Source organism: Physeter macrocephalus, chromosome 9, assembly GCF_002837175.3.
Source record: "Physeter macrocephalus isolate SW-GA chromosome 9, ASM283717v5, whole genome shotgun sequence".
NCBI lineage: Eukaryota > Metazoa > Chordata > Mammalia > Artiodactyla > Physeteridae > Physeter > Physeter macrocephalus.
The window spans coordinates 89,043,417-89,058,754 of NC_041222.1; the positions used below are offsets into that span (position 1 = coordinate 89,043,417).

At 46.4% G+C, this 15,338-nt stretch overlaps 1 protein-coding gene across 3 annotated transcripts in view; it reads right to left on the bottom strand.

Annotated features, from left to right (window-relative positions):
* ROR2 (receptor tyrosine kinase like orphan receptor 2) overlaps positions 1-15,338 on the bottom strand; it is a 234,157-nt gene that overhangs the window by 38,680 nt on the left and 180,139 nt on the right. Inside the window, exons 2-4 of one of the 3 annotated variants that reach the window (XM_024130755.2) lie at positions 8,722-8,828; positions 7,901-7,978; positions 4,557-4,638 (exon numbers count right to left, since the gene is read on the bottom strand). In XM_024130755.2, coding sequence (XP_023986523.1) covers positions 4,557-4,563 — 7 coding nt within the window. In that variant the 5' untranslated portion in view covers positions 4,564-4,638; positions 7,901-7,978; positions 8,722-8,828. Of the gene's footprint in view, positions 1-1,382; positions 2,008-4,556; positions 4,639-7,900; positions 7,979-8,721; positions 8,829-15,338 lie in introns of those variants that run through there. The other 2 variants (XM_007109396.4, XM_024130754.2) reach the window with 2 other exon arrangements.

The window sequence follows — 15,338 nt, forward strand, 5'->3', positions numbered from 1 at the left end:
TAAAATTCTCTATCAGTATCTCACAAAATATTGTTTCTCCCTTCCCCTTTATGTCTCCTTTGAAATCTCCTTCTTGATATATGCTGAATTTCTTTATGTGATTCCTCCAAACTATTCACCTACTTTTATATTTCCTGTCCTTTTATAATCTTTAGCTAAGCACAATCTATTGTCCATCAAGTTTTCTCATTTCATCTACTACATTTTTCATTTCTAGAAGGTCTCTTTGGTTCCTTTTCAAACCCACCACTGCTTTTTCTTCCTTTATCATTAATCCTTCTGGCTTCATTGTTTACTAGCTCATCACTCATCCTGGGCCTCTCTGAGTGTACTTTGTAATTTTTCACGGCAGGGCTCGTTTTTCTGTAGGAATCCCTTTAGGACTGGGTTCCTGCAACAGGCAGTGTCAAATGTTCACATTGATTCTTGGGCTCAGGATTCCCCCACAACATTCTGGTAATGTAAATTTGGTTTCCTGAGGTGTGGATCCAAGTCTGATTTCTCATGGGAAAGCCTTCTGTGTTTCCCACCTTGAACCAGGCTTCAGGCAAGCCCTCTTCTCACCCTCCTGGGCTAATGAATGAAAATTCCCCCATTTCCTTAGGTCTCCTAGGACTTAGACACAGGTGCCTTATCTACAACATCTCTGATCTCTGCCTCATGGGTTGCCTTCTGGCATGATATTGAAACCCAAGCCTTCTGATGTAACTAAGCCTAGCAGAATAGTTTCTATAGCAAGGGTGATATTTCATAGGCCTTATATTAAGGCATAAAAAATGTAAATTCCTTCATTTTTCTAAAACCAAACTTAATTTTTTTCTCAACCCCTTATTTCTCTTGATTGAAGGAAATGTAATACACCCAATTCCAGTGAAATCAGTAACTTTAGCATGTTTAGTTATTTCATGTAATCTCAAAATCAGGATTTTCTACTTCTGGGTATCCTCTCTAGTGTAAGCTATTCCAGCGTCAAAACACTGAAGATTGATGCGTCTGTAACTACCCTTTGCCTGCACCATCTTTTGCCAAAGTGTCCTCATCTTATTGGTTCTTGTTCTACTCTGGAGCCCAAGGATGCATCCACATCTGCCCCATGGCCACAAGGCGACACTGCTGAAGAGCTCACCATTGGAAAGCTCATGTCATAACTGCACAACACCTGCAGAATCCAACTCTTTGTCTCAGTTAAACTTTTTCCCAGGAAAACTGGGCCGTTCTCCATGGCTGTAAGCATAGTGGAACCACCTGGGTAGTTCCTGCCTTGGCAGTCCAGGGCTATCACAATTCTGTTTCCTTCCTATTCCTGGCTCCTGGGCATTTCTCCATCTCTCTTGCAAGTTCATCTAAGCATTTACATCTTTTATGAATATTTTATTGAGCACCTGTATGTAATTTAAGTCCGAGGGAGGTCAAGTTAGTTTGGTCCACCATTACAACCATCATTCATTCTCTGGAGGCTGAAATGAAAGTAGAAAGAAAATTCTCTGAAGACTAAGCACAGTATTGCTTTTTCCCTTGGTGTTTAATTACCAGCCAGTTTTTCACCTCTCGGCTTCATTTCCTTTCCGTGTGAAATATGGCATTTGTACTGGCCATTGCTAAGTTCTCCTCTAGCTCACAAAGGCTTCCTTTAGAGTTGCCCCAAACCTCTCCAGATGCAACTGAACAGGCCAGGAGGAGCTAGGCATGGGCGACCACAAATTCTGCTACCTTGGATCCAGTCAGCCCGCCACAGCGTTAAGAGAGGAGAACAGAAGTTTTCCCTTTTGATTATCCAAGAGGGTTTCCCCTTCCTCACAGCAGGGTCACTTCAACAACTGATGCTAATGAATTCCATCTCCCTGATGCCCAGGCCAGCTCTCTGCTTGCCCCTAAACTCTACACAGTGGAGCTTAGTCCAAGCATGAAAACATACTAAAGGCAGAGGTAACAGAGAACTTGTTTCCAGTGGACACCACTCCTGACCTCACAGTCAGATCAATGATTAACGATTTTTTTTTTTACCCCAACTGACCGTCCACATATTCACCAACTTGGTCAAATGACTAAGGTGTTTGAGGATCTGCTTGTTTACCAGATCACACTGACTAGCCTGGGAGGAGATAAGGAAAGCCATGTGTACTAGGGTCGTGAGGTCACAGGGCTTTGATTGGTGGGAAATAAAACAACCTGCCTAGAAGGGCAGGTGATGAGGGGACCCTGAGAGCCAGCGCAGAGGACAAAGCTGCTCTTCCCAGAAGGAAGTATTTACAGGCCAATAAATCCGACGGGGGCAGTGGCAGGGGCTCAGACCTTCCCGCTGAGCTGTCTAGCGGTCTGCACGGAAGCAGCAGCAGAAAGAGTTGGAGGAGGGGAGCTTAACAGGGGGAGCAACAGGGTCAGAGGAGGGTGTGAGACTAGAAAGGATGGAAAACAGAGAAAATGAGAAAAACAGGGGGAAATGAAATTAAAGGACCTGAGAGATGGAGAAAAGTAAGTAACAATGTTTGGCGGAGAACAGGGTGCTTTGGGTTGAACTGTGTCCCCCAGTGAGATAGAGGTGCTGGAACCTGTGAATGTGACCTTACCTGGAAATTGAGTCATTGCAGATGTAATCAAATTGAGATGAGGACATATGGGTGGGCCCTAATCCAAAGGCTGGTGTCCTTTTTTTTTTTTTTTTTTTGCGGTACGCGGGCCTCTCACTGTTGTGGCCTCTCCCGTTGCGGAGCACAGGCTCCGGACGCGCAGGCCCAGCGGCCATGGCCCAGGGGCCCAGCCGCTCCGCGGCATGTGGGATCTTCCCGGACCGGGGCACAAACCCATGTCCCCTGCATTGGCAGGCGGACTCCCAACCAACTGCACCACCAGGGAAGCCCTAAAGGCTGGTGTCCTTTAAAGAGGGACATTTAGATACAGACACAGAGAAGATCATGTGAAAACAGAGGCAGAGATTGGAGTAATGTGGCTCCAAACCCAGCAACTGCACGGACTGCCGGCAATGCCAGAAGCTCAGAGACATGGACGGTTTCTCCCTCAGAGGCTCCAGAAGGCACTAACCCTGCCAACGCTTTCATTTTGGACTTCTGGCCGTCACAACTGTGAGAATAAATTTCTGCTGTTTAAGGAACCTAGTTTGTGGTACTTTGTTATGACAGCCCTTGGAAAATACTGCAGGGGGCTCGAGGGATTGAGGAAGAAAAGCAGAAGAGAGGGAGAAGGAAGGAGACCATTTGACAAACAGGGTGACAGCCACATCCTTTCAAAGGGACTGGGACACAGATACATTCACACACACACACACACACACACACACACACACACACACTTGGAGGGTTCAGGCACAGGAAGACAGACCCAGACCCAGAAAACCAGATGCAGGCACAGGCAGGCTCAGAGAGAGAGAAGCACACACAAAAACCAGGCGGCTGGGAGTACGTAGGAGTTGGTACATATCAGGGGTGGGTCATAGGGAGAGAAAAATACACACACACACACACACACACACACACACACAGACGTACACACCTGGGACAGATGTTAGACAAGCACACATGAACAAGCCCCCTGCAGTTTGGTGTTCAAACTCAGTGGGCTAAAGAAGAATGACTGCCTCTCGGTCACCTTCAATAGGGACAACAATGGATGGTCCAGCCAGACAATGGCCACCAGGTGCCGCGACTACATCCCAGCTGAAGTGCACGTCTCCAGCAGCTACCCTGGGAGCGTGAGTGGGGGACACTGAGAAGGAGAAGCAGAGAGGAAGGCCTGGAGGCAGAGACTGGCCCCATGCTCCCGGAAGGAGGCTATGTTCCCGCCCTCCCCAGAGTGGGCTCCCGTGCACATGGATGAGCTCCCATGCTGCCCAATCCGCCCTGGACAACATGACTGTGTACATTGCGAAATCTCTCATCTGTAGGTTGAGGCTTTCTCCCAACACGGCTCAGTTTGTCCAGATCCCGGGCAGCCCAATGGGCTCTGCAAATTCACAGCCGGCAGGAGGATCAGGGGAGCTCAACGAGCAGCCTACACCTCGAGAGTGGCCAGGGATCAGAGCCTGGAAACCCATGTTAGATCTGTCCAGAGGAAGTGGGGCAACATTTTAGGCCCTCCGTTCACTGTCTGGGGGAGCCCCGGGTTTCCATGACCAGCCAGGGGACACCCAGAGGGGAGGTGCCAAGTTTCCAGCCACAGACTTAACGCTAACTGTGTCTGCAAGCAGGGTGCTGTTTTCAAGTTTACCCCGTCAGCCCTGGAGACCCTCACTCTCTAGTAAACTGCAGGAGACAATCACACCCACATTCACACGCACACCAAGAGTTCCAGAATAAAAACAGAAATGCACCCAACATATATGCCAATCAATCCTTGTGTCCTTTGTGAATCGGGAACCAGGCACCCAGTAAACAGACATCGTCTTCATGCCAACATGGTGAACTCTGTTGATGGCTTTTTTTTCTCTGTCCCAGGAAATTTTAGTTCAGCACTGCAGCACAGCGTGTCACAAATAGCAGGGGGCAGCCTGGTGAGTAAGGCATCGACTCCTGCCCTGTGATTTAGAATGCCCTTCAGATCACCTCTCATTGCAACACATCGTCAAGTGGGGAGAGTCAGGAATTCCCCTTCTGTTTTCAGTGGGGATGATGAGCAGCCCTTCTCCTAAGACAGGAGACACAAGCAAGAGAGTCTATTTTTGGAGGCTGCAGGACATACAAGATGAGTCCCACCCGTCCAGGCTCTCAGAAATGATCCACTTCCCACACACATTCCAAAGTACTGATTTTACAAAACCGGAGATGTGTTACATATGCATTTAAAATACAGCCTTGGAACCAAAGAGCAAGTGGTTTCTAGGCCAAATGCACACTTCTGTAAGTATAATAATAATAAATAGTGTGTCTAATATAGCAAAGAATATAAAACTCCTGTTAAATATCACTATAACCGGAGTCGTAAGCCTTAAGTCCTAACAGTGACGGTACTTTGGAATACAGAAATTTCAGGCAAACGTTTCAGCTGTAAATCACAGTGTCTTTTGTATTCATTTTTTCCTTCTAGACTCTGGGATCTCTCTCTCTCTGAATACCAGCCACCAATTATATGTTAAGTGCTCAGTCTTGGCCCAGTGCATTTGAACTCAAATGCTTTTTACGCTTGTAATTAATTCTCAGATCCTGTTTTGCTTGGTGACAGACTGGCCCGCTAGCCGGTTCCGCCTGCCTGCAATTTTACAGATGCGTGGGCATCATAAATGGTAACTGGGTTAAAGAAATAGCTCAGACAGTCCATTTGGCTATTATTATTTTTTATATATGATTTAAGCCAAATGTGGCCAAGTAGTAACGCTCCCTGAAGCTCTTTAAACAAAAAAATGCGTGGAATAATAAGTTTGGCATTGCCAGGCCAGCTCCTTCCGTCACTGAGGGTGCGAGAAGGAGGTCAGGGGAACAGAAAGGAAGAGTGGATTGAGTCCTCTTTTGTGCAAGAGCCATAACCCATAAGGAAGTAAAATCGCACGACAGGACCAGAGAATTGGGTTGCAAGGGAATAACTGAGGCCCCTTGGTCTCCCTGGGGGGCCATTCACCAGGGTCCTGTCCCTGAGGGGCTGCTGCGGTCTCGATGCCTAGAAACTGATGGACACACTGAAAATCATAACTGTGATAAAGACAAATGGCCTCAGCATCCAGCCACCGCTTTTTGGGTGAGAGCTATACACTAAGCCCTTCCATCCCTCCAATGGCTGGGGGTGAGATGTGGCCGAGAGCAGTGCCCGGACCCCAACAGGATGGTGGAGCGCCACCCAATCCAGGCCTGTCTTCTGGCCAAGCCCAGCACGGACCCGCTGCACTCACCATGCTTCACTATCCGGTGCTGCCACCACAGAAAAGGGGCCCAGCTTGCTGTGGTCCTCTGCATCCTTTTTTACTGCCTTTTTACAAGTGTGCGCACATGCTCACAGACATGTATGTGTACACACACACGCACACCCCCTTGACAAGTTAACTTCTGCAGTTGGTATTTCTGTGCCCTGGAGAAGCTTCCAAACTCTACCTGAAACTCCCCTCAGCCCTGCACACACACTGATGTGTACACAGTTGTAACACAATCACAAGTGGGTTAACAAAATCAAGAGGCAATCCAATCCCAACTAAGCAGAGGACATTAGAAAGCATCCTGTTCTAGGCTTGAGAAGTTGCTCGAATACCAAAAAGGAGGTCAAGGAATCCCACCCAAGCCACTGAAGCTGACTTATTGATGTTTGGCGCTTACGGCTAGTTGGCAATAAAGTTTCTATGACCGTTCAGCCCATGGTCATTTCAGCACCTCGATTAGCAAATGCATCTTCCAACCAAGTGGACCAAGAGTCCAGCGGCTGCTTCTGCCTCCCAGAGGGCAGCTGTGAACCCTCGACTTGAAGAACAGCGGTAGCCAGTGCAGCACTCCCTCCCGGCCCCTGCACATCCCAGTCCATGCCCACAAGGAGGCCCCAGTCTGCCTGGAGGGAGAGGTCTTCACATCTAAACACAGCCCCAGAGCACGTTTTCCCAAGGGAATATTAGCATCCACGGAATGACTGCAGGTTGGATTTTAGGCTGTTACTTGGCTCGTCCACTTATTTACCCAGCCACACCTCCCTCCTAATTCCCCTCCACTTCCCCTCTATCATCCTCCAGAGCTGCCAGGGAGATCTTCACAGAGAGTAAATCACAGAGAGTAAATCAGGGATCTATCGACTCTACAAATCTAAGATGCCAACAAAGTGTGCCAAGTGAACAGTAACCCTTAAAGTGACCTCTGGGAAAGCCCGGAGCAACAAGACAAAGAACATGGTCTTTGGTGATCCTTTGGAGGAGGGCCACTTGCCCGCCTGAGATGCCCCCTAGTCTGGACAATTACACCTCAACTATAAGCCCAGAAGATGGCCGCTTGTCCTCAGGAGACTTCGTGGCCAAACCAGGAGTCCAGCTCTTAAGGCTCCACTCAGGCCCACGAAACACCCCCAAAGCCACTTCCTCCCTCCAGTGGCCATCTGTCTACCCCTGCCCTCTATCTCCGACCCACCCACAGACTTCTGACTAGCTCCAACCAGCCCTCAGCACCCTCACAACTGCGTCAAGAGACACAGATGTGGAGGGAGGCAGGCCACTGCACAGATACTAAGCAGGACCCTGTGGGGTTCCTAGGCACAAAAGCCTGTGTCCCCCATTTCTTGATTACAGGAAATAGGCTTCATTCAGCCTCCATGACCTTCCCTGAGTTCCAATGGGCAGTTCCAACAGTTGCTAATCAGGGAAGGGTGGGGATGTGGAGACAAGGGAGGAACAGTCAAGAAACAATAGTGCAGCCTTGGGGCAAGGTCCTGGTTCCCCCTCAAGGGATACACATAACAATATCTTTGCAGAAACTGAAACCCCCACCTGGTGGGAGTTTCACTTTTCCCCACCTGGTGGGAGAAGTGAAAGGTATGCTGCTCACAAGGCGAAGACCCCAGACCAGTTGGAACCAGAAGGCTGATGATGCTGACTCCCACTTACCTCACCACCAGCCAATCGGAAGAATGTCCACGAGCTGACCACGCCCTCCTCTTTGAACCATTACTATAAACCTCCTCACTACCCCCTCCAGGTTGGGACACACAGTTTTGAGGGCATTAGCCCGCTGTGGCCCCCTTTGCCTGGCAAAGCAATAAATCTATTGTACTTCACCCAAAACTCTGTCTCCGAGATTTGATTCAGTGTTGGGATACAGAGGCTGGATTCGACTTCACACCCACCCATGGGGCAGCACTGGGCCACGGGGACCCTGCCCATCCATTTCATCAGGCCAAGCCTTGAGTAGAATGGCACTGTGAGCCCCTCTACATGGTACTATGAAAACCCTTTCGAACACTTGCATTCAAAGAGCACTTCACGATTTACCTTTCAGAGTTGGAATAGGGCTGTCGTGTCCATCCAGTTGTCCCAAAGGGTCATTCGGGTCAGGAACCTCTGCTTGCCCTGTGCAAAAAGAGCACAGCACACACATTACTGAGATTTCTCTTCAGGACCTTCACTCTGCTTCTCATGCAGAGACAATAGTGTTTTAGCAAAACTCCCCACTGTATAGAAAACCTAGAGGGATAAGGCGTTATGGTAACTTCCAGAGGGCTTTTCTAGCATCACATTTGATACAATAGCAAAAGTGATTCTTGCTTTATCCCAAGAACAGCAAAATGCAAATGCTTTGCGGCACATACAGAGGAAGCAAACATGTGGCTGAAGTTTCATTAAGGGAAAGAGAGAGAGATTAAAACACGGGCTGGCAAAATTAAACACTCTGGAGCCAGAGTCAGCAGGTGGCCCTCCAAATAGAGGCCCCTGGTAATTCTGAATAAATTCAGAATTGGAGGGTTTCTTCAGCAGCTCATTCCCTTCCCGGCCCCCAGACCCACCGGCAGCCAGCAGCCCAGAACTGATCTACCCATAACTGTAAGGACAGAAGTTTCTGATCCTTATGGCAATCGCAACCCCACACCTCAGAGGCTGTGTCAGAGGGAGCAGCCACCCCCAAAATCATAAACACCAATGGCAAGAACTGGTCTGTTCAAGCGGGAACACAACACAGGGTCATGGGTCCCCCGTCCTGGAATGCCGGGGAAGGGTGGGCAGGCGTGACTGATGACCTAGAAACCGTTTGGGGCCTCACAGAGACCCTTCTCAATATCCCAACGCAGTTTACTTTCAAGACTTTCACCCCATACCTTGGCCTTGACTGGGTCGCACTGGTTGGAGGTGGGGGTAGAAATGGCGAGGTCAAGGGTGACTCTGACAACACATCTGGATGAATCTGGGTTTACGGCATCAAAGCCTATCAAAGAGTGGGACACACATACAATGGAAAATGATGCAGCTTAGAAAGAAGGAAATCCTGACACATGTTACAACATGGATGAAACTTGAAGACATTATGCCGAGAGAAATAGCCTGACACAGAAAAACAAGTACTATATGATTAATGAGATACCTAGAGTAGTCAAATTCAAAGAAAGTAGAATAGTGGGTAACAGGGATTGTGGGGAGGCCGAATGGGCAGTTAGTGTTTGTTTCATAGGGACAGAGTTCCATTTTGGGAAGATGAGAAAGTTCTGAAGCTGGATAATGGTGTTGGTTTTACAACAATGCGAATGTACTTGATGCCACTGAATTGTGCATTTTAAATGGTTAAGATGGTAAATTTTATGTTATATGTATTTACCGCATTTTTAAAAATTTATTAAAGGCGGTTTATAATTCAATATTGGGTCACCCCACTTGTCTCTCAAATGAGAGACGATAGCTAACAAAGCCCCCAGACACTTCAGATCCCGCTTAAGATGAGGCCTTGCTCAAAAAAACTGGTGTGTAAAAGTGAAGTACAAGAGATTTTCAGGCAGAACCAGGTACGCAAGATTCTTCAAAGTATTTAGCTAAACAAACACTGGCCGGTTTACACTTAAGGATACCCGTGTGTCTAAGCTGATCCTCTCTACCCGCTTGTTCCTAAGTCACAGGACACTCGAGGCGACGCATCAGCCTGCAATGCCCTTAGAATTCAGGCCCAGTTCCCAAGCAACCAACAGGAGACATTATTTCTGAATGGGCCCATGGCTTTTCACATTCAATTATGGTAGAGTTCCTTCTTTCTATCACTCCCAGTCCAAACTTACCCACCCGTCAGAAGCCATGCACCCGTACCATCTTTCGTAAAATGTCCTTGATCAACCACTCAGAAGTAACATCTTTTAAAACTATGCCCCAAGAGACTTCCCTGTGGTACAGTGGTTAAGAATCCACCTTCCAATGCAGGGTACTTGGGTTCGATCCCTGGTCAGGGAACTAAGATCTCACATGCCGGGGGTAACTAAGCCCGTGGGCTCTAGAGCCCGCATGCCACAACTAGAGAGAAGCCCGAGCACTTCAACGAAGAGCCCGCGCGCCACAGTGGAGGATCCCGCATGCCTCAACTAAGACCCGACGCAGCCAAATAAATTAATAAATATTAAAAACAAAACAAACGAAAACAAACTGTACACCTCTCTTACGGCAATCACATCATTCTCTGAATTAACAGTTGCATATATTTTAATTTTCCTCAATGGACTGTAAACAGCTGGAGGACATCAGATGCTGCGTCTCTATTGAGGGCTAATGGTCCTAGCACTAAAACCTGGACAGAATCTGGGGCTGCTACAGGACAGGGACAAGCATAAGCTATGGAAGCCAATCAATGCGGTTCAGTTGAGGTTTGAAATTTTAAATTGGCATGTTACACATACCATCACTCAGCACTGTTTAAATGTAGAGAGACCACAGGAAATCAAACACACTTGTACTATATACACATATCTGAAAGAGGCATAAAAATTATTAACTGCTTAGAAATTGACAAATGGTGTGAAACAGTCAAATAAATATACACTCTGCAGAAAAATAAGCACCATTAGCCCAATTCCACTGGGCACAAGGTTCCTGGCTCTTCCAAGGCAGCTTTTAGTTTGGAAGCATAAGTATTTTCACGAGCATCCAAGCCGGGGCGTGGACATGCACGCTCTTCATGGGAGAAGAGCCGGAGGTGATCCAAATGCTTCTGTTGACTCGTGAGCAGATGTCACCCCCACAGAGACATGCAAAGTTGCTCTAGACATTAGAAATGCTGAGATCCTCCCTGAATATACTGCCCTGGTCAGCACATATGCTGGAATTTGATTTTTTGTTTCTCCTCAGCCTTAATTTTTACCCTAGGTAGAATTTAGTTTGGGCATTTGAGCAAGAGAGCATCATCTACATATTTGGAAAAACAGGTAAGTTTCAAGTAGCCCACCAGGCTAATATCAGGGACCCCAAGCTTTGGGACTTAGATGTGAAAGCATACAGTGGCTCAGATCCTACCCATTTCCTCTGCAAGTCAAATGTGTGAATAAATTCACGGTATCCAATCACCTCGGTCCTTAGAACTGACACCTTAAGTTCCAGCAAAACTAGGCCCTGTTGTTGCTTCCCGAGAAATAAGGGCAGTATTTACATTCTGACGTTAACAGTCTTCATTCTCCTACAGTGCAGAACAGCCATCTTTACTCAAGATGCTGCACCTCCTAAAATTTACAAGCAAAATGTAACAGGGGCAAATGTGAACCTGGGGTATGGGGATAAGTGAGACCAGGGTCTAGTGTCTCGGCAGATTCCAACAGGATTTCTCCTGGCCCTAAAAGGGTCAAGAACAACCGAAAGGAAAAAAAAAAAAAAAAATGAAACAAACATAAAACAGAAACAACAAAAACTGCCACCCACACATCAAAGTGTCACTATTAGTTATCTGAAATTATATAGGTAATTTAAATGTCCTCTTTTATTTTTCAACATCTTTACAATGAACAAGCATCAAGCTTTTAACTGACGTAATTCACATACCACAAAGTCCGCATTTTAAAGTCTATAATCAAGTGGTTTTTAATATATTCACAAGGCTATTCAACCATCTCCACTATGTAATTCTGCAATAGTTTATCACCTCCAAAAGTAACCTTGTTCCCATTGGCAGTCCCCCGGAATCCCACCTCCCCCAGACCCTGTAACCACTAACCTGCTTTTTGTCTCTATGGATTTATCTGTTTGGGCCATTTTATACAAATGGAATCATACAATATGTGGGCTTCTGAACAAACATTAATTTTATTAGGTTTTTAAATTTTCATGCCCAAAAAGAGAAGAAGAAAAAAAAAAGGCTAGAGAGAAGCACACTGTACTAGGTGATTAGCAAAGGCCATTAAATGCTACATCAGCATATCAGACGACTGCCCAGACCCTGTGGCGAGGTTTTGGCTGCCCAAGTAGACAGGATGTGGAGGATGCATGGGAGACACAGTGATGACTAAAGGATTAAAGACAGAGAACTATGAAAAGCTAGAGAACTAGGATTATTTATCCAAAGATATGATGGTTTAGGAGCTGAGAGTCTCACTCGGAAGAGACCAGCACACGTTCACATTCCTGCTGTAGATAAGACGTGGCTCCTGACAAGAAGAACTAAGGAAGGATTTCATCACTGTGAGTTTAGGGGCCACCGAAATGAATGCAGCGCTGGGAACTCGTGTCATCTGCTCTCTCCCCAACTAGCACGTTCTTCTGCAGGTCACCAGGGCTGGACGAATGACCTCTATCTGCCTTCTTCACCCCATAACCCACCTTGGCAATTACTGCCAGTCCAATTCAGTCAGCAATTGGTCCAAGGTGGTGTGAGTCCAGTCAGATCTCCCACATGGCTGTCCTGAGTGCTTCTTTACACAAAGGTCCCCTTGGGTTTACCTGGTGCCGGTACCCTCACCCCAGCTGGCTGACTGGAGATGGGGAAGACCTAAAGAGAGAAAAGGTTCTGGGAGGATTTGGCTGCCCTAACTCCTCAGAACTTAATTATTGTTTTCTGAAAACCAGGCTGTTACTTGGAGCAAACCTACATGTCCTTTGTTTTGGTAAAATACTAAAAGTTGTACTAACACCACACGTGTCCATGAAGAATGTGAATTCATGGGGGCTTCCTTGGTGGTGCAGTTGTTAAGAATCGCCTGCCAATGCGGGGGACACGGGTTCGAGCCCTGGTCCGGGAAGATCCCACATGCCGCGGAGCAACTAAGCCCATGCGCCACAACTACTGAGGCCCGCGCACCTGGAGCCCGCGCTCCGCGGCGGGAGAGGCCACTGCAATGAGAAGCCCACGTGCTGCGATGAAGAGTAGCCCCCGCTCGTCACAACTAGAGAAAAGCCCGTGCGCAGCAACAAAGACCCAACGCAGCCAAAAATAAAAATAAATTTTAAAAAATAAACTTATTTTTAAAAATGTGAATTCATGACACTCTAACTTTTTCCATTGGATGTGAGTGATCTTCATGTAAAAAAACACACAGGGCGACAATGTAAAGCTACCGGAAAATTCAAACCTTTGATAGCATCAATCAGGTAGTGATCATTAACTCTTTATTAGTTTTTTGATGTTTAAAGAAAGGAGAGCATTTAATATGGAAAAATTTAAGTGTGGCTGGTTGCCATGCAATGATACATTAAGTGTATAATTTGATCCATGTCAAAATTACACTTTAAAAACTAGAGCAAAGACTAACTACAATGTGGTAACCAGAGTGGGAAACTAGAACAAAAAAAGATATCCAAAAGCCCAAAGAAAGATGAATAGTATGGATTTTAGTAAAGAATAATGCGCTGATCTTGGCATATCCGCTGTGACAAAGGTACCACACTAATATAAGATTTAACACTAAGAGGAAGCAGAGTATGAGGAATATGCAAACCCTCTGCCCTATCTTCACACAGTAAAAAGTTTATTGAAGAACATTCTTCCACACTGGTCAAGCACTTTACCAAGCCTCACAAGTAAAGAAGAGCTGTAGGAAAGATCCTATCTCCAAACAGCCTTAATGGTGCAAGCTAGGCATGAACGTTAACCACGTGAACAGAATACGACACAGATTCACAGACTCTGATACAGTTTATTCAAAGATTCAACAGCATAACAGTGAATGCTCAGCAATTAAATCACTTGAGAATATCGGGTTTGGAGCTAAATTTTACGTTAATTGTCATGGTATGGTGATACTGGCTCCTAACCTGATACTTAGCATGTATTCTTAGCAGCACTTATCACTGTCCCGTATATTCAGGGCTGAACCAATTGGTATCTGAAGAAAGACCAGATGAAAGGATGCATTGTTGATGTCGCTGGGCTGGTTAAGAAATCAGGGTTTCCCACAAGCCCACAATAGCTGGAAATGCACGGCCGGCCCAAATGTGTGCAAATTCTGAGTAATTAGAAACCGTGCCTCAGCCAAACAAGATCTCCTACAGACCTTCTCTCAACACAGGCCTCTAATGTGACATCTTGATTTAAGGCATCAATCAGGTAAGAGAAATTTATATCTGCAAAGTACAAGTGGGTCTGTTCTGATTTCCAGGCTCCTTCTCTGGTCTTAAAATACAGCTCTCTTATTAAGAGCAGAGACATTTGATTAAGAGAGAGTTTACTAATGAAGTTCAACCCACACCCTTGGATTTAAATTCATGTGCTACTCTGTTTTTGATTTGTGTTTCTCTTAAAAAATGTTTTGTTATTCAGACTATTCACCCATTAATCTCTACCTGTTGATGTGAATCAGTACACTTGTTGCGATTTAATTATATGCAGTCTCTGGCCTATTTGGACAACTTCAAAGCAGTCTCCTTTTAATTAGTGAGGGTATTTCATTCACCAAAGCTTTGCATTCTTGGATTTGGTCGTCCTTAATGACGGTGTAATTTCCAGAATATGAGAACGAATAGCAGTCAGGGCACATGGGTAAAAGACCACAGCCTGGAACGGAGGACCGTGCGGCAGGCCAGGAGCCTCTGGAAGGGCAAGCATGGATTTTATGCTGAGCTGTGCTGCATGAAAAGTCAGCACATCCACTGGCAACTGGAAACCTCCATAATGTGTTCCAGAACAGTCACTTAGCTCAGCAACACGTCAAATCGAAAACATCCGTGATGCTGGAAATGCAACAATTAAGGAAAAGAATGAATAACTGGAAAGGAGCAAAGTATAGAATCTTAAAAGTTGAGTCCATTAGCCTGGGAACTGGGCCAGAGAAAGTATGTCCATAGTAAAGAGACTCGATAATGTTTCTGGGAATGCGCTTACTAAAACGTCACACCATGTGTCTCAACTGCCAGCTAGAAAACCACACGGCGTTCAAGGTGAGCTGCCAGTATCTAATCGGCAGTAGTCTTAACAGTCTGTAATTTTTCATTTCGTTATTTTGAACTTTGAGTTGAGTAAATATTAGCCTCTGGGTCTACATTCCTTAAGGGGCTGACCTAACTCTGCTCTGGAAATACAAAGTTAAATCCAACAACCTGAAAATGGAGTGACCAGTGTCTCTCACCAATTTAACCTTCACTTTGATTCTACTTCCACAGCAAAAATATCAAACCCCCAAATGAGTCCAGGCACAGGCCCGATGCCCTCCAATATTGCCGTCATAACGCTTTTTTTCTACCTCTGTCACAGACAGCCCCCCAGAACCCCCAACAAAGGTCCCACTGTCAAGGGCCGAGTGTATAGTTGGTTGAAGGGGGAGTGAAGCTGCTCAGGAGGCTGAATTGGGGCCTTTCACTGACCTCTCTCTTTCCCAACACCTACAGCCCCTGGCCGCGGTGGCAGGGGGCCTGGCAGAGCTGGGAGGCCAGGAGACACCACCCATAACAGATGCAGCTGAAAGGGCAAGACCCTGACATCCTTCACTGCAACACGAGCTCCGGGGCCTGATGCCACTGATGTGCCTGCTTGTTACTGCCGGTT